We start from the raw sequence: 25,831 nt of genomic DNA on the forward strand, positions 1-25,831 counted from the left end.
ATCAAGCCTCAGGACCTTTGCATCTACAGAACCCTCTGCCTGAAATGCTCATCTTCTAGATGAGCACATCCAAGACTTACACTCTGGTTTCAGTCAAGTCTCTGCTCAAATATTACCCCTCCAAGGGCCTTACTCCCACTTAGTTTTCTTGTATGGCACTTAGCACTGAGATTATAGATTCGTTTATTCTTCTATTTTTCTAGGTGTGCCTCCCCCTGTTACTATGCAAACTTTTTCATGGCTGGATCCCCAGTGCCTTATAGAGGGTCAAAAAATATTTGTTGAATGAACGATTTTGAGTTTAGTTCCTCAAATAGGTCAGGCTTTTTGTCCCCGCCAGGCCTTTGCACATACTGCCCAGGAGGGCCCTGCCCAGCTGTTTCCTCTTCTCTTAGCTCTTTGCCAGTAATCTTTAGGCAAGAGGTTAGGTGTCAACCTTAACCCCTCTGGTTAGCCCATACTTTGTCAGGCGCCACTCCTTCATATGGCTCTGTATTCCAGCACTTTCTAGTCTACCACCATAGCTTACTTGTCTGTCTCCCAAACCTAGTGACTTTTGCAGAGCAGACAGAAACTTGTCCTCATGTTTGGAGCCCCAATACCTAGCAGAACACCCAGCACATAGGAGCTTCTTGATAAAAGTTTGTCGGCTGCTGTTCTCTCTCTGGGTCTCTCCCTCCGTGCTAGAAACAAAGTGTCTGAAGCGGCCTTAGCATGCAGGGTCAGGGATCTGTGAGAGAGAACCCCACGGAAGATATTTTCACAGGACTTCCCAATCCTGCAGTCTTCCTGATGCATCAGAGGACAGCCCACCCCCTTCCAAGAGGCTGTGTAAACTTAGGAGAGAGAGAGAGAGAGACCCCCTTTTCTACATTTGTGAAGGAAAGCCCATCAAATCGAGTTAAAAATTCTGCATCAGTGGCCTCAGGGGTCCCCCCCCCCAACTCTCCTGGGAGAGATAAAGGAAACTGTTTCCCTTCTATAGTAGCAGCTTAAAATGTAAGATAAATCCTCCTGCCTAACCAGTTTGTAACAAATGGACTTGGCTGTCCAGTGCCAGGATACACGTCTGACGGATCTATCTATCCATTCTGTTTCCTTAGAGATAGCCGCTGAGAAGTTTTATTATTTGCTTCCCTCCCCCATTCCCATTTTCCTAACCAAGCAAGAACGAGCAGTTGATGGATGGATGGTGTTTGGGGTAAAAGGGGCCAGAATCAGATAGTTTTCAGGATATGAACAAACCGGCTTATTCACAAGGAGGCCCGTCAGGCAGGAGGTGGCAGGGGGAAGGGGGAGTGGACCCAGGACGAGGGCGGGTGATGGATGAAGGAACACCTGGGGTTGCAAGGTGGAGACGCGAGATAACTGGTGGGCGCCGCCGCCGATAATGGCAGCGCCCGGGCTCCGGGGCGGTCTCCCGCACAGAGGTGAATGTCACGCCAGCCACTGGCCTCCCTTTGACAATCCTCCAAGGATTTCCCACTGTAAATACAATCCCCGTTTCTTCTCCTTCTCCTTTCTGTACAAGGCAATCTACATGCCCCGAAAGAGACAGATGCTAGGCCGGGTGAGAAGAGGCAGATGGTAGAGAGGGTTGGATCGTTCAGTACCCAAGAGTGGAAAGGCAGTCGAGCAGCCGCCGCGTGCCAGGCCCTTGGGGTGACAGCCGTCCGTCTGCGTCTGTCATGTCATTCAATCATCACGCTGTGCCGCGAGGACGACTGGCCCCATATTCTGATGGGGATACCGAGGCACAAAGGGGATCCATGGCTTGATCAAGACCACTCTGCTAGGAAGTGGTGGCCTTGGGTCCTACACCTCTATCCGTCTGCCTGCAAGTCCTTTGAAACAGCTCGGTCTCCCTGCTGCAGAGATGTAAGACTGGGGCCCTCCCTCTGCTTCTTCTATGCAGGGGGCAGGTGAGCAGACACCGGCTGTATGATCCTGCTGGATCTGCTTCTACTGTAGCTGGACACTAGGGTCTGAGGGACTGAGGCAGGGCTGCCCCTTTCCTGTTGTGTGGTCTTGGGCAAATGGCACAGTCTGTCCCAGGCGTCTTCTCATCACCTGTCAAAGGCAGATAATAAACCCTTCCTCTTGTAGCCATTGAGAGGATTAAGCCGGATTAGGTGTGTGAAAGTTCTTTGTAGCTGGTAATGCCCTCTGCAAATATTAGTTATTATGCTGTTACATTTTCCCTTAATAACCCAGAGCTTGGGCTAGAAAAGCCTTCCATGTCCTTTATGAAGACATCTCCTAGGAGCTCAGCTATTTTATGTCTTTTTTGTTCTCATGGTTATAGCGGGTTGAGCACTGAAATGTTTTTAAAGTAGTCTTAAGTGACTTTTCAAAACAAACCGGCAAACAAACCAACAAACCACTGTTCTTGTTGATGTTTTGAGAATCCCCAGAAACCACATCAGTGAATCGGCTCTGGTGTGCTCCCCAAACCCAGGAGGTCGCTACTGTAACCGTCCCCCTCTTTCAGATGGAGAAATAAAGGCACAGATGGGTACGGCGCCTGCATAAAGCCACAAAGCTAACAAGCCACAAAGCCAGACAACGTTGCACACACAGGCCTCATGGCCCCAAAGCACCTGCTCCTAAGAACCCGCCCCTTGGCTTCTCTTCATCCAGGTTTCCAGGTCAGCCCAGGAGGCTGTGATGTTCCCTGGATGGCTCAGTAAACCCTACATTTCTGATTACCTCAGCATGAAATCTGGCCTGCCGTTCAAGAAAGAGAATTCCAAGAGGAAAACGCTGTACAAAAAAAAAAAAAAAATCTGATTTCCTGGCGGCGGCCTTCAATGAAGAGGGAATCTCCAAGGCTTACGGTATACTATTCCAGGGGCTGCGTTCTGAGGTGGGCATTCCAGGTTTCGAGTGAACCAGCAGATGAAAACAGAAGGCGGAAGCAGAATGCCAGGAGACAACATTTGAGGGGGGAAGGGGTTCTTTGTTCCTTTCCTACCTCTGCCACAGACTGGGCTGGCCCTTAATCCTCTGGGGCCTTGCTGTGGGCGTCCATTTGTAAACATGCTTCTCAGTTTCCCCCCACCAATGGTTGCAGAGTTTCCTGCTCTCTTCCTCTGTAATGTTTCTCTGTGGAATTCTGGTGGTCCCTTGGGGGTGTCCCCAACACCCCTCCCCAAGTATCATCAGCCCCAACCCCTCCCCCCGACACTGGTTGTTTTTCTGTCTCTTTCCTTTCACTCATGCTCATTATGCTACCCTCAAAGCTGGCTGAAGGTGCCTCCCCCAGCTCCCCTGCTATGAGCGTTGCCCCTCTTACTTAGGGTTGCTGTACCCCAGATTTCATGGCACTACCATCATGTGCTACTAATTCACTCGAGTTTCTCACCGGCCTGCAAAAGTTCTGCCCTTTGCCCTGTCACGTTCCTTTTTGTTAGGTCATGAATTCATGCAATAATTATTTGCAGTTGCTCGCTGTGCCAAACAGGACGCTGGGTTCTTGAGACATAAAAGTGCAGTAGACACTAGCCTTCCTCCAGGACATGATACGTGAGACGAAAGATGGTAAATGAGTAAATTATAACACAATGTCCTCAGAGCCCAGAGACGCCGGCAAGTAGACATAATGTCATTAAGGACATCTTCAGTCTGTAAAACAAAATATTTCTCTATCAAGACACTAATCAGAAGGTCCCCAGGGAGACCTGGCTGGTGTCCCAAGGGCTTTCTGCTGCAGGCCCACTCTTTTCCTGAGAGCTTTTCAAATCAGCGCCTGGGAACAGGCCAAAGTTCTCTTCTTTAAAACAAAGATAGCATTTTCCTCTGGATTCTGGGCCAGCAGGGGCCGTTTCCCCCAGCCTTGGCATCTCACCTTGATTTGCACAGTGAGCCCATTTGCAGGAAGGACCGTGTTTCCCCGTGGAGCTTTCTCCACGAGTCACCCCATGACTGTATGAATCTCTCTCCCCCGTCCTATTCAGTTAAAGAACTGAGCTCATTTCGGTTGAAAGACTCCATAGACCGAGCTCGCTAATCGGCAGCTGTTATTATTATTACTACTGTTAAAATCATTATAATAATTATTATTCCTGGAGAGGGTATGTGATTAGCCCAAGGTCATGCAGGGAGGAACAGAGAGGGAGAGACCCCCTCCCCTCCCATCAAACACATGGTGGAGCCCACGGCATTTCAGAGATTCACGCTCTTAGATGCAAAACCCTCCCTCATGCAGGTATCTTGTGGTGTGTTCAAGCCTCCAGGACCATTGCCAAACTACCCTGCCTGGACTGCACCCCACAGACCCCGCAGTCCCCTCCCAGACACGCCACTGCGAGCTACGGGCGCCGAGATGTGCCAAAACCCCAGCCTGCATTTATCTTGCTTAATTCTTAACGCCGTGTTTCAGCCTCCTCCTAAATGGGTTTGTTTGCAAAAAGAGCCACGAGGGGAAGTTCAGCCCACAAATAAGAATATAATTATTACACAGTTTAGCAGTACCTGGGCCTCACCTGGGTATTCACCGGGGCTCCGAAACTCAATTGTTTCTCCTTCAAGACCGTATTTAATAGGATAAACAATTTCTGCTAAATGCAATAAACGTGAACCTGGGCTGTCATCTCCATAATCAACTTAAATTTCCCATTAGAAGCGGTGGCTGTGATTGAGATTCGGAATTTAATTTGGCGGAGCTGGCTTCGACGTGCCCGTGCAGGCTTCCTGGGAGCCTCCCATCAACCCAAGACAGAACCACTCTTCCCCGTCTCTGGGGAACCTTAAAAGAAGATAGATGATAACTCAAGAAAATTATACGGCTTCGGTATAATGAAAGAGATAAAACATTATTGGATTAGCCTGTTGAAATAACAGCAGACGGCAAAGCAATAATATCAGAGCAAACAAGGGCCCCCTGGCCCCGCGGCTCAGCGGGAGGGCCATGGGGACCCTCGAGGGCAGCCCGAGAACCAGCGTGTTTGCCGCCCCAACCCCCAGCCGTCTGAACCGGCTCCTTCCCAGGGTGGTTCTGTTGACTCCATCCCAGATGGCTGGGCGGGCCACACTGGCAGGTGGCGGTGACCCATGCCATGGCGTGGTGGACGTGTGAAGGGCTCAGGCCCCAGCACCTAGCCCAGAGGCAAACGGACGCCGTTGATGCGGCAGAGAACACATTGGTTGAAAATGAACAAAACCGGTTCACCTTCAACCACTTCTCCCCTCCCCCACCCTCAGTTTGATTTCAACAAATTCACATGAAGTTCTGCAACCAGATGGGGAGCATCCAAGAGCAAACAAAATCCGATGGGCTGTTTCGAGGTGATGGGATGAATGAGAGCCCTAAAGTCTGAAGGATCACTCAACTCAATCTAAAAAATCAAAACATTTTGGATTTTGGTAACCAAAGATCAACTAGGTGCCCTCTTTTTCTCCCTCCTCAAGCAGCCCCCTCCCCCAGATGGGATGTGGACAAAAGCAGGAGGGAACAAAGTGGAACAACGTACAGAGGTAGGGGAAGGTATGTATTGCACATTGGCCTGGAGCCATCAAGTTGAACTTCACCTTGGTATGTTTCCTCTTCCAGCTACTACACCTTCCTTTCCTCCTTCCTCCTTCCCTCCCCACTTCCTCCTTCCCTCCTTCTGTCTCTCATTCAGTGATTAATTTCCCTTGCTCTTTTCTCCAGCTCAGGACCTTCTCTGGGCACCTACTCATGTCACAGTCATTCCGCTCTGCTCCACAACTCCTGCTTCTGACATGCATAACCTCATCTTTCCTTTGCTCAGCCTCCAAGGGAGTGGAGGAACCAGGATCCATTGTCCTCAGGATGCAGTGGTAGAGGCTGTCAAGACCACACATACACAACCAACATTCTTCTACATTTTAGTTCCTAAAAAATTCTTCGTCAGTAAATGCCCAACTACTGAGGGGAAGACAACACGACAGTAAAAGTCTAACTCTCTGGAGCCCAAGCACCCAGTCTGCAGCCCAGCTCATCACTTCCTAACTGCGCAGCCCCGGACTAGCCACGTAACTGCTCTAAACCCCAGCTCCCGAGGCTGTTGGATGGGCCTGATATGCATTGGCCTTGTACGGTCATCATGAGGCTGGATTGAATGAACACACTGAGCCCCATTGTGGACGTTGTCCTCATTCAATACATATTCACCGCCATTGTCACCGCATGAGTCCAGGGAGTCCTTAAGGGAGGAACAACTTCATATCTAGTCACTGATTCATTACTGGTCACCTACTCTATGCCAGTTGTTCTAGACGGAAGGACTTCCATGGGAACAGCTCCTAACACGGTTCCTAGCTGGTAAGTGCACGTGAGTGGAACAAAGGTAGACAGATGAGCAAAGGGCGCATGACCGAGATTCTTACGCCTTTAAGGAACCTGTAGTTCATGGTTAACTCACTCTTAGTTCAATCCATGTACATCTTGCAAATAACATTTTTATTTTAATCCCCCTGAATGGCACCGCCCTCTACCCTTGGGCTGGCCCCCAGTAGGAGTGGGTAGGAGGTAACTGGGCCTGAGTTCCTAAGGGCTCAGAGCTCTCACAGGGGGCCGCCCACGGTAGGAAGAAGCACTTCTTCGTTAACATTTAAGTGTTTCTGAAGCATGGCCCACACAGGGGTTGCCTCCATTTTGAGGAGGTGGATTGTTGCACTGCCTTTGTCTTGTTTTATGTCCTCCAGAACATGGAGACCAGTCTGACCAGCAATTCCACCTCCCATCAATGGGGACATCTAGAAGAAAGAAGGTCAGTGAACACTGATTAGCCCTTGTTAGACCTGGTGCCCTATGGAGGGGTAGAAGCCAAAAGGCTTTGGGAGTCAGCTCTCAAATCCTCCCTTCAGTGAGCTGTCTTTCTTGCACACCATGGTACTTGCCACACTCCCTTCTGCCACAGGGCCTTTGCAGATGTTGTTTCCCTGGTCCAGAATACTCTTTCCTCCTCTATTCATCTGGTCAATCGCATTAGGCCTTCAGATCTCAGGTAGAGGGTTGTTTCTGCAGGGAAACTGCCCTGACCTCTAACTCCCCACCAATTCTTCATATTTTAAGCTCTCGCCGGCCATTTTATAGCAGTTACAACAAAACACATTTGTTTTGTTTAAACAAAACTTTAAATGTGTTTCTGGGACAATTCAAATGATGTAGGTCTTTTCTTGCTGAACAGCAGTCTCGATGACGGTGGGCTCTTTACCTGATTTGCTCACCACTGAACCCTCACAACTAAGCTGGCACATAGGAGGCCTTGGTAAACGTCTGTTGCATGACTGGCTCTCAGCTTAGTCACTTCTTAGTGACAGGATGCTGGGTGGTTTGCTTCTTGTCAATGTATAAACTAGGAGCTCTGTGATCGGCGAGTATCGTGTGTCATATGAAGTAATAACAGACACGGCACTCTCCCCTTCCCGATATTTGCCTTCCCCTTGAGGATTTTTTTGGTTGTTGATGACACTGACAAGTGACTGATTCTCTCCACCACAATATATCAGGCGTCTGTCGGAGTCTCTGATGGGCAGTTATCCTTCCCCATGCATTGCTTAGTACTTCTGGGCCTGCCCACTCATAAAACGAGAAGATTCCAGTAGGAGGTGTCCAGGGTCTCCTCCAACCAGGAGAAATCCTGTGGTTGTGCACTACCTGCTGGGGGCATAGCCCTGTGTGGGGCCCGTTTGCAATGTGGTGGCAGGGGGTGGGGTGGGTTAGAACAATCCTCGCATTTCACTGGGGAGAATAGTGCAGGCAGGAGTCAAGAGCAAAGGCTGTGGCAGGCACACTGGACCTGAACCTGTGGTCTTGCTCTTACCGTGTGACCACTGGGCAAGTTCATTAGTGACCGACAAAGCACCTCAGTTTCTTCATCTGTAAAATGGGGATATTGATAGTACCTACTTTGTGATGTTATGGTGAGGACCAGAGGATCTAATGTATGTCAAATACGAAGTGACATGATTCATTTTGCTCTGAAACAAACTAACCAACAGTTATTTTGCCCTTACAATGTGTTAGGCCTCCTCCCAAGGGCTTTTTAGAGGTTGCAGGTGAAACCCAAGACAGCTCTAGTAGGTAGTTAATTCCATCATCCCCGTTTTACAGATAAGGAAACTGAGGCACCAAGTAGTCACATAAGTTGCTCAAGGTCACAGTTACTGAATGACAGATATGAAACTTGAACCCACACTGAGTCTGAGCACTCAGCAAGGTGCCCAATACATAGTAGTACATTGTTTTTACTGGATGCATCGTTTCCTTTTTTAATGGTATCACCAAAAAGAAAAGGAAGGGAAGGGAAGGAGTAGTCAGGGCTGCGAGCATGTAGAGAACTCAGATAATAAACTGGCCAAAGAATTTGAGAGCTGGAAAGGATCTTAATGATAGCCTAGTCTTTTGTTTGTTAATTCAGCCCCTACTGCTGAGCAGCAACTATGCTGGGCCACAGGGACACAGAGATAAATGGAACATGATCTCTGCTTACACACAGAAGGGAGGCAGACAGACACAATGCAAAATATAATATGCTAAGAGCTATAATAGGCATATGTTTAAAGTGCTAAGGAGTGCATGGGAGGAATTAACTAATTTTACTCAGAGGTGGAGAGTTAGAACTTCTACAAAAAGGGGCATCTGTGCTGGATTTTGAGGGCTGAATAGGAGTTCAGTTTAAAAAAAAAAAAAAAAAAAGGAAGGTAAGCATTCCAGAATGATTCAAAGAAATAACCTGCAAATTCCATGCATTGATAGTCCTATGACACAAAGCACTTTTAGGTGTGAAAATAATGAATTATAAAATCAGGAGCCAGGATGGAAATTTCATAGTACCCAGCTCCCAACCTGACATCCCCAGTGCTCTTTATGCCCTTTTGAATTATGCCCTGGAATTCCCCAGATTTCCCTTTTTTGACCAATTCTCAAAGATTGCTTACCTTTCTCATGGGTGACCTCGCAGGCTGTGCCATGGACTCCAATAGGACAGATGCACTCACAGCGTGATTCTGGAAAGACAATGCAGAGAGAACGTGACTCACACCATGTGAAACAGAACTCCCGAGTTCAGCCCTCCTCATTACAGTGGTGACACTGCCATTAGATTAAAATAGGAGAAACATTTAGTTGAATGGTTTCAGAGAAAAAGGTTCAGGGCCAAGAATACCTACTCCTTCCTTAAGGGCCCTTTGCTCACGAAAGGTATTTATTACCATCATGAGGATTCACACAGCATTCCTGAGGAAAATTACTCTGAGCCGACATTTGACCCAGCCTTGTAAGTTTCCAGTGCTAGAAGCTACATTACAGGTCACTGGGGCCATTGGTCATTGGTGCTCAATTTCGCCCCCATGCATTTAATTGTCCAGCTTCTGCTTGAACACTCCTAGTGATGGGGAACTCACTGTCCTTAGAAATCTCATCCTAACTTTGGCCAATTCTGATCCTTTGGAAGTTATTCCGTATGCTAACCTGTAACTTGTCACCTGGGAGTTACTCTCATCTGGGTCCCACAGAATCCCTTTATAGGATCACCTTAAATCAGGCCCAGAAGCACCCCAGTCTCTGGCTTCATAGTCTCCCTCACACCAGTGCACATCTTCAGGTGGGTTCCAATTTCTGGGTTCACACAAAGGCATGGGGATTTCAGCAATTCTAGATCAAGACCTTGAGCTGATGGGCTGACCCCACTTCTTGCTGACCACTCCCCCACTTGGGGGGGTCCCCATTCTGATGGCAGAACTTCCCAACCTTAGGCTCTCACTATCTCTGCCTTGCTTCCATCCACCCTGTCCAAGAAGCTAGACACATACTCCTCAATCTGTTGGGAGTGAGTCTTCTCCTGTGTCCCCTTTGTTGAGTTGGCTCTGTCCTAACTCCAGGCGGCTCCCCCGCTGGGTGGGGTTCTGCTGTACCCACTTGCTCTGTATACCTTATTTTGGCTTCCTGCTGGACTGGATTTTTCCTCAGCCATCACCACAGGTGCATTAGATCCCCCGCCTCAGCCAACTGCAAATTTGCTCTGCCCATGGCAGTGGCCCCAGATATGATCCTTAACGTGTAAGGCCCTACTTAGCCAGAGCGAGCCATTTTGTTGTTTATGCAATAAACTTAGATTGAACCTTTCCCTTCCCCCCAAGAGAAAAGCGCTTAGAAACAGAACTGGTGAAATATGACTGACCAGCCCCTGATAAGGGAGCCCACATACAAGGACGTGTCTGGCCAGGTGGAAATGTCCAATCAGTAAAAGCGCACGTATTACCTCCCTACCTGCCAAGGATGAGCCAGGCCAGGTGGAAACGTCCAATCAAGGGAAAGCGCACGGATTACCTGCCAAGGAGTGTGAGCCCCGCCTATCCGGCGCCCTACAAAGGCACCGATTCCAGCCAAGATCATAGGCTGAATTAAATGACTATCATGGGGTGAATTGTAATTCAATTGGCCACCTGTGTGTGGCCAGGCTCAACCACATGGCCTTTACTCAAAGTTAGTCTGTGAGACTGGGAGGGTCGCCTCTTTGCAAGAGACGGCCCTGGTCGGTCAGTTTGATTCTCGATGCTTGGCGCGAAATAAAGCCCTGCTTAACTTCCGCTTTGTATCCGTCTCGTCCTTTTGTCTATGGACCCTTTCAAAAGTTAGGGATCAAGTTCAAGAGACCCATCCTTGCTGTCACTCCCTCCATCCCCAATCTCCTCACCATGTGTAGGTCAGGACGTGCAGAGCCCAGGGCCTCTTCTTTGGCCCAGAGAATTGCCCCAAGTCCATCCCCTCCCCTTCGTTCCAGATGGCACCTTCTCAGCCTGGTCCTTCAGTTTTATGCTGCTAGAACTTAGGTATTCAGGTGGCCAGAGGAGCACGACTTAGCTGCCTATTTTGACTTCTTGGGAGATAGACTGACCCTTGTTCTAATGCTCGGTACACTTCAGGGTAACTCTTTGCTCAGCTCTAGCCCTCCCACTTGTTTGTAAGCTCATGAAGTCATGGATCCTGTGGGCTAGCGAATTCAGCTGTAGATCATCTTCTCGGCCCCGACTCCACAGGGCAATCATCTGGCGGGCTTTTTCAAAGGCCAATCCCAGTGATTCACTTTAAGTGTTCCAGGTTGAGGCCCAGGATTCTCCCCTGCAGCCCGGGCTGAGACTGCCTTAGAGGGACATTGTGCTCTCCACCTAGGAACTGCACCTGAGCCCAGGGGGCCCCTGGGTCCTATCTCACCTCACTGTGCTCCGGGGAGGTGGGGACTTGGGCAGGTGCGAGTCCTAGCCTGGCTGCAGATTAGAACTACCTGGAGAAGTCTTACCCATCCTAACGAAGGGCCTTCTCGAGACTCATATGATCCACGTGGGGGCCTGAACGTCAGTAGCTCTGCAGGTCTCAGGGAGTTCTAATGCCTGATCAGAGTGGAGAAGCTCGGTTTTAAGAGGCTCTAAATGTCTGGGGGGCTATTTTTTTTCCCTCTGAGAAAATGAAGAGGGCTTTATGACAGTCCTTGGGGCCTCTGAAGAGGACTAGGGATTGACCTAGAACTCTTCTTGAGATACCCTGGAGGGTATGCTGATTTGATGATATGTTCTGGCCCTGGCACAGACCCCTCCAGATGATGTCGTCCACAGGGACGCCAGCTGCGGGGAAATGGTACCTTTCAGGACAGGGAATCCATTCCCTTGGCAGGGAGCACAGTGGCAAGGGCTGACTTCCTTCTGGAACTCTTCCAGAGCCTGCTTCATGTTCTGCTTTATTGTGTTGGAGAAGGCAAAGTCTGTGGCCGTCACCAATTCATACAGAGGCTCTGTCTGGGGAGCAGAAAGGCAGGCGTTTCAACAGAAAACGTTCATCAGATAGAAGGCAGAAGCAAGGTTCCACAGGAATGAGCAAGGAGTTGGTGCCTGGAGATGCCTGGATTCATCTGGCACTGGACGGATGCCCCAGTGTGTAGATGGATGCCCCATCCCACCACATATCCACCAATAAACTCAAGTTCAGGTCAACTCTTACCGAATACCTCCCAAGTGCCAAGCATTAAATGTAAGTAATGAGTAAGATGAAATCCACAGGAATCCCGAGAGAGAGAGAGAGAGAGAGAGAGAGAGAGAGATACATAGTAACCGGTGCTTACAGCACAGCAATTACAGGGCTTGTGCAAACTTGGAATGTGGGGGGAGGAGCAGGCAGTTAATCTGTCTTTGGTGGGGAAGAGGAGGTGATTTTTCAAGACACTCTTTGAAACTATTATAGCTTTGTCCCAACATCGCCTCCTCTAACAAAACTGGCAAAATCATTCAGGTTGTGCAAGAGCCACCATTATGAAGCCTTTCCCTGAGCTCCAAAGTTCACAGAAAACCTTCCCATCATGAAGTGCTCAGCATACAACCCCCTGTTCAACTGATACACATTCTATTTCTTTGCTCCTTTGCAGTCATTCATTTTTTTTAATGAGTTGAAATCTCCCTTTTTCCTTCTTGAATTAGAAGATAAGCTGCTGAAAATCAGGGCTCTATACTCTCAGCTCTGTATCTCTGGGGTCCAGCCCCAAGGGTTGTGAGAACAGCTAATAAAAGTGGGTGGGAGAGGCACCTGGGTGGCTCAATTGGTTAAGTGTCTGCCTTTGGCTCAGGTCATGAACCCAGGGTCCTGGGATCGAGTCCCACATTGGGCTCCCGTGTGCTCTCTCTCTCTCAAGTAAATAAATAAAATCTTTAAAAAAAAAAAAAAAAGTGGATGGGCCAATGAATGGGGGATGGGAGGCCTCACCAGGGCAACAGCAGCTGGCCAGGACGAGAGGGGGTGGACAGCAGGGACCTAGATGAAAAGAGAGCACTGCTGGTCTCCTGCGGACATGGCAGTGTTTTCACAAGTGGAAGCCACAGACCAGTGTGGTGGTGCTGATGGGCTAGGAAAAGTCTGAGGCAAAGTGCAAAGGAGTAGTTAAAAATGTTTTGGAACCTCTTGCCCCTAGTTTCAGCTCCAGGGCCAGGTTCCTCTCCAGATTTCGTTTGTGATCCTGCCCTAATCCTGCACTGGAGAGTTTAGGGTCTGTCTAAATGCAGGCAATCATGCCTAATAGAAGCCTCCAGTGGGAAGAAAATTGCTTCCATTTCTTAATGCATCTGATGCTGACCTTCGCTCCAGTGGGCAAAGCAAGGCCCCTTGGTGGTCCCATTGTCTCACCGTTTTGTGGTCAATGAATTGATCCAGAGGCGGTTTGCGAAACAGTCCAGCCTGCTGGCCACACGTTGGGGAGGGCTGGGGGTGGGGAGTGGGGAGTTTGCTGTTCACCAGTGTGAGCTCCTGCGACAATCTGCATTCACTGCCTGAAAGGCTGCCTTTAACCCCCCAGGCATTCTCCTATGAGCACTGAGATTGGCTCCAGGAGAGAGAGCAAGTCAGAGGCAGAGCCGGAATAAACCTCCGACGTGTACTGCGCACCAGCAGCTGGGGCTGGGGGTTGACGTGATCTGACTCCGTCCTCACGAGGTAGCAATGGTTAGCGCTGCTTTCAGATGAGGCTAAGTGACTTGAACAACGTCACAGCCAGGAATCTGAACCAAAGCTTTTGTTTTTCTTACTAGTTCATGATCATTATTGATAAAAATGGCTTCATTATTCCTATTTCCTGTTTCTGTGCTGGTGTTCTCCAAAGTTTGCAGACCACGGTTTGCCTTGGGATGCAGCAGCGACCCCTGGATTCCACACCTCCCTTTTTGTTCTACCGTAGTAGGGAGTATTGTCCCTTCTTTCATTTGATGGCCCTACCCCCGCCCATCTTTCTTTCTCTCTCTTTTCTTCTCTTCTTCCTCTCTCTTTCCTTCTTTCTCCCTTATTTCTCCCCCCAATACACAGTCTTCCCTCTTCATATTGATCATTGGGTCCTAAGCACACTTGCCCTTGTGAAAATTTTATTTATCATATTGTAGCAAAGGGACGGTGCTCAAAATTTATTAAATTTCACATGGTTCCCTGTAATAGACCCTGGTAATCACCATTCTTCTCCTTCTTTATTTTATTGATTGATAGAGAGAAAGAGAGGGTGAGTGGGGAGGGCAAGGGGGAGAGGGAGGGAGAGAATCCTCAAGCAGACTCCATGCCCAGCACAGAGCCCGATGCAGGGCTGGATCTCATGGCTCTGAGATCATGACCTGAGCCAAAATCAAGAGTCAGATGCTTAACTGACTGAGCCACCCAGGAGCCCCAGGTGATCACCATTCTTAATGATAACACTTAATTATTATACTGGCAGCAGTTATTAGGTGCTTAACTAAATACATACATGATCTAACTTAGTCTTTACCACAATCCCATGAGGAAGGTTGCCTTCCCCATTTTACAGAGGAAAAGGCTGAGGCACAGCAAAGTTAAACAGATAGACCAGAGTCACACGTCAGTAAGTGGCAGAAAAGGATTCGAACTGTTAGCATTGTGGGTTGTGTCCTGTCAGTGTATATTTTTGGATAAATGGGCAGGTATTTATAACAGGTTGGTGGCATAAGAGAAGGGCTGCTGTGTTTTCCACTTACCTCACTTAATATCCTGTTATGAGCATTTTCCCATGCCATTCAATATTCTTTGATAAAATGATTTTTTTTTTTTTAGGACCGCTTAGAACCCTGTTGTACAGATGAACTACCAGGTATTCATCTCTTCTCTTGTTACTAGGTTTTTGTTTCCTTTTTCTTCTTTTCTTTTGCTACTACAAATAACATAAAAGAAGGTATCTTTTTATATATACATCTTTGCCAACTTTTAAAATGATGCCTTTAGTTGATCATTGCATTTGAGGTTTTGGATCAAAAGCTATAAACATTTCTAATGTTTTGGCTATAGATGGTTACATTCTTCGCCTAAACTCTTATATCAACTTCTATTCTCAACTCATTTTATAAAAGTGTCCATCTCATCACTCTCAGTGACATCGAGTATTATAGATTTTTAATCATTGTCAATTTGATGGGTAAAACATGTTGTTAGTTTGATTTTCATTTTTTATTCCTAGAAAAGTGAAACATTTTGCCTATATATTCACCATCATAGTTCTGAAAGTTGTCTATTTCTTTTGAGATGTGTCTTTCTTACAAATTGTATCACTCCTTGTACATTAAGAATTTCACTTGCGGCAATTTTTTTTTTTTTTTTTTTTTTTTTTTTTGGTGTGTTAGCTGTCATTTACTTATACTCATGGTTTCCCTATTTGAAATTCACAATTTATTTTGGGGGTGAGATCTAGCAGCCCAAGTGTGACATTTTCTTACCAGGCAAGGTGACCACAACCTCTGTATTTTAAACCTTCTCTCAGTCAGAATCATTTGTCTTTCTAGAATCTTTGAGTACGTTGCTTTAGATAATCACCCCATTAGAAAGGTGTGATTATCACTGGTTACCAGCTAATGATGAGCTGGTTTTCTTTCTGGGTACCTAGTAGGGCTGAGATCCCCTGACCTCCTGAAGGGCAGGTTTGCAAGTAGTGGCGAGTAAGCAGAGGAAGGGTCTTTTCCTGGGTGAAGCTTTTAGGACAGAGTGAGATGACATTTCCCCTTCCTTAGCACCGCTGCGGTGATCTTGGGAGCACATGACCACATTAAGCCTCCATCACCTGGGGGCTGAGGAGCACTGCCAATAACCTCCTCTTTAATATGCGTTGGACATGTTGTGTGATTGAGAAATAAAGTTTTGATGTACTAAGCCACTAAGATTTGGGACTTCTCATTTTTACTGCAGCATAACCAAGTCCTTCCTGACCTCTACATGAGCATCACTCACTATATCATTTCCTTCTACCCTGGGCAATGCCCGAGTTCTGTACAATGGCTTCTCCACCAGCCATTGGACCTTAGACCGCAACTCAGCCACCCTGACTACTGATAGAAATGTACATGGATGGTAGAGTAGGTGACTAGGGTTGCCAGTCAAATAAAAAATGTCCAGCTAAATTTGAATATTAGATAAACAACAAATATGTGTATAGTACAAGGATGTCCTGTGAAATATTTGGGGGATGGTTTTAGTAAAAAGTTACCTATTATTTGTCTGAAATTCATATTTAACTGGACGTCCTGCCTCTTCACTTGCCCAATCTGTCAACCCTTCACTTTCTTATCATGCTGCTTTCTCAGGAAGAAGTCCTTGGGCTTTTGGCGTCTCCCTCTGTACTCTCCTTCTATAATATTTCTCTTACGTCATTGCTTTCATCTCTTGGTCTTCTGCTTCTGCATAAGAACATTTTTACAGTGCGTTCCACATCAATGACTCCATTTGTTCTTTACAGTTTCTAATGTAGGCTTTCATCTGCCACTGTGCCTGGGGCTTCCTACAGTCAGCCACTACCTTTCTCAGCTGATGAGGGCTCAATAGCTCAGCTTCCTTTTTTTGACTTCCTTAGTTCATTTTCTTAAATCTTCTTATAAACACAAAGCAAAGGCAATTGACTTCTATTTTCCCACTTTTCGATGGAGGCTCTTCTTCTACGTCTTGAACGTAATTTCAACCTTTGGTGTTTGGGACTCTCTTTATGTATCACTGCTATTTTTTTTTTTTTTTTTTTTTAGTCCTTTGAGCAAAGAGCCATTTCTCTGAGGATGGATTTTTACCAGTAAACAGTGGGAATGGGCTCTTCCGTGTTCTTCTTCCCCGTCCACCCAGCTCCTACAGGAATCATGTTTCGGGTCTTGATCTTTCAAGCACGGTTTATGGCTGTAAGCCCCAGCCAACATGCTGGTGTCTAGGAATTGCTGACCTAGTGGCCTCTGCTGTCCTGGAAAGTAATCGCTGCTCCACCTGGTGAGTTGACTCCGCAGAGAATTATGGGGGGATAATGTGAAGGCATCTGCAGTTTTCTCCTGACAGGAAGAGTGTGTGCAAGAGTGAGATGCCCAGATCGTACATTTCTAATTCAGGTCCGGGACTTACAAAGGAAGGTTTTAAGAGCCTCCAGTCATCTCTCCTCTCCAGCTCTTGAACACATCTCTGAGTCTTTCATCTTTCTCTTTGGCCGCCCACACAGCCCTTCCCAGCACTACACTGATAGTGGCTATGATACTTTTCCCTGTATCACACGCAGACTGGGAAGCCACTAGCCTTCGGTAGAGCGCGGCACCTCTGAGGGTAACGTACCAGTCTGCCTCAGGTGTTTAGCATGCTGACCCGCCCTACCTCTCTTCCTCCTTCCCTCTCTCTCTCCCCTCCCCCCACAGTCCCATAATCACATCACATGCTTGGCACCTGATGTTCCCAATGCCCAGACTGACACACCCAACTTATTTAGGTGGATAACCAAAGAAAACTCCATTAATTCTCAGTTTTAGGGAAAAGATGCAAGTCAACTATAAGTGACATGTAAAGGCCAGGGATTTACTTTTCTCTTGAACTCTGTTCACTCCCACGCCCATCTGTGATACCACGCAATGTCACCACAACCTCGCCAATCCCAGATTTCTCTTGAGCTGCCTACAACCTTTGGCTGACTTTATCCTCCTAGGTGCTTGTTAGCGGCTATACCCTAAGTGTCACTACTGAGCACATAGCCAAGCAGAGGATCTGAATGGCAGACTTCTTGTTCTGCAGAAACTGTACATTTGACATACAAGTAAAAACACTGTGGGAAGCTGCCAGGGTTGGGAACTACAGAGCTTCCTGTCAGGAGCTCCAGTCCCTCATCACCTCTCCTTGGCAGCAAGACTAAACCTCTGGGAGTGACGTGGGGCAGGGGTGTGGTGGATGCCAGACAACCAGTGACTGTACAGACAACAGCAAGAAAAGCTTGGCCGAGGATGGAACGTGGACCCTGTGCAGAAGCTCCCATAGGCAAGGACTCACAACCACTGAGGTGTATGACAGTCTTGTTCGAGCAAACATCTTCTTAGTTTAAGGCTGCAAAACTGCTCCTATGTGGGCAACAGGTGGTTGGGATCATTCATTGCTATTCACCAAACCCACAGCAAAATCTGGAGGGGAGGGAAGAAGTCAAAGTCTCGGGTCCAGACCTCACAGAGGCTTTCCAGCAGCCACAGACGCAACCTCTGTGACCTTGAATTTCATCCACCACAAAATGGAAATCAGCATATGCAATCCGCAAAGGCATGAGGATTCGATGAGATAATACTCCTAAAACCCCTGGCAGAGCGTCATGGATGTAGAAGGTGCTCGAAATGTCAGCGATCACCATGAGGTACCACCCTGTCCTGTCAGACGGCCGTGCCTGGATGTGTCCTACAGCTCGGCATGTGCCACAGGCTTTGTCCTCATAGCTTCCTGTGTTCTCCTCCAGTGTCTTAACTCCTGTCACATCACAGGAACGTAACAACTATTTGTTGGCTGGATGAATGAAAGCTAAAATAAATAACGGAAAGGGTGGCTCTCTGCTGAAATGGAAACCCTATCAATTTCAGAGGGCTGGAATTAGAAGCCAATGGTGAGTTTCCTTTAGCAACTTGGGTGGCCTGAGTGGGAGGGACTCAAGGGTCTCTAGCTGGTGCTGAACAGTGTATTGTTATTGGTCCAATCCAGATGAATTATCCACTCTAATGTGTGTGCCTCGAGATTAGGGCATGGGTCTTATTGAGCTCTGTATCCCAAGCCCCGGGCATTTTTTTTAAAGACTTTATTTATTTATTTATTTGTCAGAGAGAGAATGAACAAGTTGGGGGAGCAGCAGGGAGAGGGAGAAGCAGGATCCCCACTGAGCAGGGAGCCCAATGTGGGGCTCGATCCAGGACCCTGGGATTATGACCTGAGCTGAAGACAGATGCTTAACCGACTGAGCCACCCAGGCGTCCCCAGCTGTACCTTAATTTTGATGACCTCTGGGTTGTACTGCACCGCGTCTCCCCACTCCTGCATCAGCTCTGCCTTCGGGATCTCCTTGTAGGCCAGAGTGGTGATGTGCTCACTGGCCCCTCCTCGCACAAGGACCACCAAGTCTTCCACCATGGTGTTTCTCTTATTTCTCTCTGGAATGGACACAGAGAACTGGCATGTCAAGGGACCCACTCCAGCACCTTGGAATTTACTGCCACCCAATCAATTACCTAATTACCGCAATATTTATTAAACTCATCCCGCAGGTGCCGGTGGACAAGGTGGCTTCCTACCAGCAGAGGAAGTCATGGCGCAAGGGGCAAAAGGCAGCTCTTTCAATCTTTTGGACCTAAGTTGGGGGCAGGACAAGGAAGGGACATCTATAAATGTCACTGAGTCTATGAGAGATAGAGAGCTGATGGACAGATAAATATATACACACGTGTATAAATATATATACAGATATATGGATAGATGGGTCATAGATAGGTATGTAGGTCGACAGGGAGATGAGTTAGTGATCATTCATGTGTCAGCCTGTAATCTAATTGTTGTACATGTATTTACTCACTTACTTGCAGATAAGAAATTTTAGGCATTAAGGATAAAAAGGTTTATCCTGGTAATGCTGCAGAGCTCTAGCTAAAGTGTTTCTGTGTATGTGATAACAGAGGCGGGAACATTTGTAAAGGCTGGGCTTCATATGTGATAGATACCCTCTAGAGAGTATCTACTAGGAAATGGTTATTTTGACTTCTCACAGAGTTTCCCAGAAAGCCCTCAAGCATATCATTCAATCTTCGCATTCTCATCTGTCCATGGACCCAATGCCAAAAGAGGTGGTGTCGAGGAACCATTCAGCCCTGAGCCTACCACACCTGAGGACCACAGACAGGGAGTCTTGCACACCTCTGACAGGGGTGCACAGCGGTACAAGCATTGCAGAAAACAGTTTTGCTGGAACTAGTCCAGAAAAAATACGCAGTCTACAACCCAATAATCCCACTTGCAGTGCATGCTCTGGGAAACCCTTGCATGTGTGTACCAGACGGCTGCGGAAAAAAGTTCAAAGCCCCAGTGACTGTACTTGTTCAAAACAGGAAGTGACCCAAATCCAACAGTGGCATGGACAAAGTGTTGTATTCATACAATAAATACTATGCAGCAACAGAGACTATCATTGTACACAAAAACATGACGATGAATGGGAAAAAAAGACAACCAACACCCAGAACTGAAAAGATCACATCCCATCCATATAAAGTTCAAAAACAGGCAACAAGGGTGTCTGGGTGGCTCAGTTGGTTAAGCGTCTGCCTTGGGCTCAGGTCATGATCCTAGGATCCTGGGATCAAGTCCTGCACCAGGTTCCCTACTCCACAGGGAGCCTGCTTCTCCCTTTCCCTCTGCTGCTTCTCTTGCTTGTGCTCTCTCTGTCTCTGTGTGTGAGCGTGTCAAATAAATAAATAAAATCTTTAAAACAAAATAAAACCAAAACAAGCAACACTAAGCTGTATTTGTCGGGGATACATATGGCAGTAAAACTATTAAGACAGGAAAAATGAGTTTAACACGGAAGTGAGAATGGTGTTTTCACCAAAAGGGACGGAGCAGCTGTAGTTAGCAAGGGTTCCGGGGTCCTGGGCAATGTTCTATCAAGGGACCCATGCAGGGTGGTAGAGGGAAAGAGGGTTAATTTACAAGTCTTCTTAATTCTTTACTTTTTTTTCTTCAAGATTTTAGTTTCAAGTCATCTCTCTACCCAGTGTGGGGCTGGAACTTACAAGCCCGAGAATAAGAGGGGCAAGGCCCACTGAACGAGCCAGCTGTGCACCGCGTAAGTCTTTTTTCAAGAGCACCTGTGTTCTACGCATGCGTCTCTGGCTGGACGTCTCTTCCAACCCAGGCCCACCAGAATGAGCAAATAAACAGTATCAACCAGACGTCAGTCACCAGTGCAAGCGATTGTCCTAGACCAGCAGTTACAGTTTTGTTGTTTTGTTTTGTTGTAGCTGGGGAACTCTTTCTCCACGTTCCATCCCAGGTAGAAGCTCAGGAAGTAGAGCCGGTGCAGGCTTGCTCCTCGGGATGCAGCGGAGGTCACGGACGAAGTCCTTGCGGATCGGCCTCTCTATCCTACTCCACCTGCTGCACTGATTCCCAGTTCCCTTGAATGACCTCCAGGTTTCCTGCTTCCGGACACTTGGCATTACATCCTGGACCCTACGCCAGCCCCCAATCTGGGCTCCCCTGCCGTGTGGGCTCTGCTACATGACTTACGTCTTCACATGCTCTTTTAGTCTCTGTCCCACCCTTGTCTCAGGGAAGGGCCAGTATCCTCACCTGCTCCCTCGCCTCCTCTACCTGGCCCCGACACCCCTGCCTCCAACCTCCAGATAGGCCAACTCTCAGCCCCCCGGAGTCAGTTTCCATTGTCATTTTCCTCCTGCCTTAAAAACAACGTTCCTGCTTTATTCCTCGAGCGGCAGTCCCAAAGCTCCCTCCCTTAGGAAGCCTGTCCTGACGCTTCAGACTGGGTTTGGTGCTTACTGCCGCCTTGTCATTGTTGCTTTAAGCGTTCGCCCGCTTTGTGTGAGCGCCCTGGGGATAGGAATACAATTTTATTCATTTTTGTATGTCCAGCGTATCATAGGAGCTGAATAAGTTTTTACTGAATGAATCATTATTTTAATTGAAATGTCTTAGAATATCCGGTGTTTGGCTTAGAGAGTGACTCAGTTTTGGGGATGCGAGGAAGGGAAAGATGATGACCATGGAAGTCACATATGCCTGCCACTTACCTCCTATTTCTCTCAGAATATCCTGGCATAGCTCCATCGACACACCGAGCTTGACATAGGCCACCTTAAGAGCAGCGCCGACTCTAAAACCCATCTGGGCACAGGCGTGGACATGCTTAAGAGAGTAATCTGAAGGAAGCACGAGAAAGGCCCGTGACCTAGAGGTAATTCACCCAGTCCCTTCTCCTGTTGTCCATTCCAAAGGCCTTGCCCTTCCTGGATGTCAGGGGAGCCCCACGGAATCAGGTTCAGATAAAAGGGTGGCTAGCTTGGTGACCTCAATGCGAGGAGAGGCTAACATCAGCATGGAGACCTCATGAGAGATGGACAGCAACTTCCCCTCAGGGTCCTTGGAGGCTCTGAGGCTCATTGTCACTCTCCAAAAAGCAGAAGCGCTCAGTTGCTTTCTAAAATTGTGGCTCCTGATAGCAACCCTCTAGGGACTGATTCCATGAATCTAGGTTGCCACCATCTGTCCCACTTCTGCTCACCCTCTCTTTTTTACGCTTGGCTATAGAAAAGAGAGCTTGCTCATTTATTAATTGAGGTGATGCATTTAAAGTGTCAGTCTAGGACCTGGCAAAGAGAAGGGGCCAATTTCTCCTATTTATTCATATTTTGGCTCATTTCCCACTTGCTCCTCCCTAATTCTCTACAAGGCATCCTCCCCTCCTGGGCTTGTTGAGAACTTGGGTGTGACTTGTCGGCACTTGGAGGCCAGGCAAGGAGAGGAGGGCAAGTCTATGCCTGGGCTGTTCTAGTGGTGTTAGGGTTCATCAGTATTCCCCCAGACACATTCCTTGAAATACAAATCTCTTGATAATATCTCTTGTAATTTTTGTACTAGTATTACAAGAAAAAATGCTTCTGTGGTCAAGTAAGTGTGACCAATGTTGTATCAGAATCATATTTGCAGAAATATGAAAAGTGCATTGGAAACCAGTGGGATGGAGGACGCTCTCTTTGACCTTTGTGGGACTGGGGCCACGCTGGCTTAAATTTACATACATCATATGCCATGTGTCCTCCTGCAAGTATAATGGACTTATAACCAAACCCTGGCTCTGCCTGCCCTTGTGAACTGTGTGACCCAGGGCAACTCAGCTGTCAAGTACCATGTTGGAGGAAAGAACATGGGATTGGGAAGCATGAGTCACACCTTAGGCCTGCCATTGTTCGAAAGTCCTGTAATTTTATGTGTAGGGAGAAGAGACTTCAGGGGGGCAATAGGAGGTGAATATTAGTTTGGAGCCTAGTGTAATAATCTATGAACTTGCTACTTAAAATGTGGCTTATGGATCCACAGCACTGACATCATGTCACATTTGTTTGAAATGCAGAATCCTGGGTTTCACCTCAAACTTACTGATGGGACTTGCTAATCAACTAGAAGGAAGGAAATACAGTCAAGGTTGACTCCTAGGTCTTTGGCTTGAGCCACTGGTTGGATGGTAAAACCATTCTGAGATGTGGGTGACTATGGAAGACACAAATTTGGGAAAGAAAAGCGAAAGTTGACTTTTGGGGAATGGTAAGGTGGGGCTGGATGATGGACGTCTCAATGGTGACATCAAGGAGTCGTTTGGATGTAAGCTCTTGGGTTCAGGGAGGAGGGCCAGGGTGGAAATAGACATGGGGGGGGGGGTTCACATGTTGGAGGCACCTAAAGTCAAGATCTAGGGGGATGCTGTCTAAAGACAGTAGTTACAGAAAAGAGGACCACCCAGACAGAGGGTTGGGTAGAAGAGGACCCACAGGAATAGGTTATTAAAAAGGGGAGATCTGCTAGTGAAACTATAGGCAGAGAGGGAGAAGTGAACTAGAAGCAGAGTCTGTACCTCTTCTCCCACCAACTAAGAGAAGCTTCTCCCTACCACCTTGCAGAGCTCACATGGGCCCCAGCAGGAAAATCTCAGTCCCCAGGGCCGTGTACCTGCTTTCTCCATGGCCTCCTTTTTCATGATGAGTGTGTATTCGTAAATGCCCCCCAGCACAGCCTCTGTGATGTAGTGGGTCCCAAAATCACGGAAGAGATCTCTGTACTCCCCGTAACTATACTCCAGGGGCAGCAGCTTGACTCTCTGAAGAAACTCGTAATGGAGCATCAGGCTTCTGGCTTTCAGCCTGTAATGTGCTACTTCAAGGTCAGAGCGCGCATGCAGAAATGAGCTTTTCTAAATGAAAGACCGACAAGGGAAAACCAGACCTTTAAAGTTAGGAATCTGGAACGAGAAGATGAACTTTGCAAATGCCATCCGACGTTCTTGGCCTGGGGTCATCACTCTTACGATTCCTTGAGGATACTTGGGGGAAGATGGGCCTATTTGACAAGGGTTGGTTTCTCGTAAATATTTCGATGTCCTTTCAGCGTGGGAGAGCTTGCCCTTAACTCACCCCCTCAGAGCGGCAAAGTGGCGACGAGAAGGGTCAGCGGCCAGAGGCAGACATGGAGAGGAGCAGCAAGTGCACCCAGGACCACTCTGGGGGGGGGGGGGTCTACCTGCCTGCCAAGGCAGCCTCTTTTCAGATTCTGAAGAAAGGCCTCTCGAGAGTGAGTCAAAGAGGTGTTTTAGGAAGGCGAGACACTGTAGTGTACGACAAGACAACAAACTACAGCCTGCACCCCGAATCACATGACTGGGGTTATGAATGGAGTCTCACTGGAACGCAGCCACACCCTTTCATTCGTGTACTCTCCACGGCTGCTGTCACCCCCCAATGGCAGAACGGTAAGTAGTTGTGACAGAGACCCTAGGGTCCTACAGAGCCTACAATATTTACTATCTGGCCCTTTACAGGAAATATTTGTGGCCCCCCGCTGTGGGGGCCAGACTGAAAGAGGGTGATGCTCGGTGAAGCGTAGGCAGCAGAAGGTACGAGGGATCCGAGGTGAGAGGTTCCTACACTGATGTGTAGGCGGAGGACGATGCGAGAGAGAGGTCGCGTTCACGAGGCACCTTCTGCCCCAGTCTTCAAACTTACAGCCAGTTTGACCTATCAGTTCTAGAAGGCCATGCCAGCTCCCGTGGTGCCAACCGCCCAGGCTCCTCATTGCTCCCTACCTGACGCTCGCCTCGTTCTAGTCCTATCTCAGAGACTCACGACTCTCCCTTCCAAGTGGAGCCGTGCTCTGGGATTTCTCTAAATACCGTAGGTGTCCTCTCCTGCTCGGATGTTGATAAAAGCCTTCCCGCGGATCTCCCTTCTTTCTCGAGCCTGCCTCCCCTGCTCCAATCAGAGCTGATGTCTTAAAACTCTGGGAGTATTCCACACATGCCTTGTCTCATTGCCCTTCATAGATGCTCTGTTTTTTTATAAACTGAAGGTATGTGGCAGCCTGTGTCAAGCAAAGCTGTCGGCACCGTTTTCCGACAGCATTTGCACACTTTGTGTCTCTGTGCCCCATGCAGGTGATTCTTGCCATACTTCAACATCTTCTTTATTATGATTCTGGTACGGTCATCAGTAACGGTGACTTGCTGAAAGCTCAGATGACGGTTAGCATTTTTAGCAGTATTTTTAATTAGGGTATGTCCGTTGTAATTTTAGACATAATGCTATTGCACACTTAAGAGACGGCAGTATTGCGTGAACATAACTCGTGTGTGCACTGGGAAACCAAAAACTTTGCTTAACTCACTTTACATGCACTTCATTGCAGTGGTTTGGAGCCAAGCCTGCAGTATCTTTGAGGTATGCCTGGGTTATGAGGTACCTCTGGACTTAAAACAAAACCCTGCATTGGCTCTCTATTATTGTCTCCGAATAAAATCCGCTCCCTTACTGTGAACACAGGAACTCCCACTCTGTCCTGGTAGTGAGTACGCCTCCCCATACATACCTTCCTATTTCCCACCACCACACCCTACATCAGCATCAGTCCAACTTCTCACTGTTCCTCAAATCTGCCATTCTCTTCATAACACAATTTTGCACATGCTATTCCTTCTGCCTTAAATGCTCTTCCCTGCCTTTTCTGCCGGATGCACATCTACTTATATTTTTAAGCAACTGCTCAGCAGCTGCTGCCTGTGTGACACTATCCCTGAATTTCCCAGACATGCACTCCATTCTCCAGGACAGCACTGCATTTTGTTGCTGTTTCCTTCAGAGCACGCACCCTCCTGTATTACAACCGATGCATATATTAATCATTAGTTACCTGCATACATGTTTGCCTCTTCTCCTAGACTGTGAGCTTGAAGGCAAGAATGAGAGTGGATCTGTCTCCAGGCCTCAAGTCTACTCTAACACCCAGAATACTGTAAGCACACTG

General features: G+C 47.8%; 1 protein-coding gene across 2 annotated transcripts in view; it reads right to left on the bottom strand.

Annotated features, from left to right (window-relative positions):
* Window positions 1-6,403: 6,403 nt before the first annotated feature.
* C8B (complement C8 beta chain) overlaps window positions 6,404-25,831 on the bottom strand; it is a 42,391-nt gene continuing 22,963 nt past the window's right edge. Inside the window, exons 8-13 of one of the 2 annotated variants that reach the window (XM_059374886.1) lie at window positions 23,489-23,729; window positions 21,556-21,684; window positions 18,743-18,906; window positions 11,607-11,760; window positions 8,908-8,976; window positions 6,404-6,720 (exon numbers count right to left, since the gene is read on the bottom strand). In XM_059374886.1, the coding sequence (XP_059230869.1) occupies window positions 6,569-6,720; window positions 8,908-8,976; window positions 11,607-11,760; window positions 18,743-18,906; window positions 21,556-21,684; window positions 23,489-23,729 (909 nt within the window). In that variant the 3' untranslated portion in view covers window positions 6,404-6,568. The remainder of the gene's footprint in view (window positions 6,721-8,907; window positions 8,977-11,606; window positions 11,761-18,742; window positions 18,907-21,555; window positions 21,685-23,488; window positions 23,730-25,831) is intronic. The other variant, XM_059374887.1, reaches the window with a different exon arrangement.

The sequence above is a fragment of the Mustela nigripes genome, chromosome 14 (assembly GCF_022355385.1).
Source record: "Mustela nigripes isolate SB6536 chromosome 14, MUSNIG.SB6536, whole genome shotgun sequence".
Taxonomy (NCBI): domain Eukaryota; kingdom Metazoa; phylum Chordata; class Mammalia; order Carnivora; family Mustelidae; genus Mustela; species Mustela nigripes.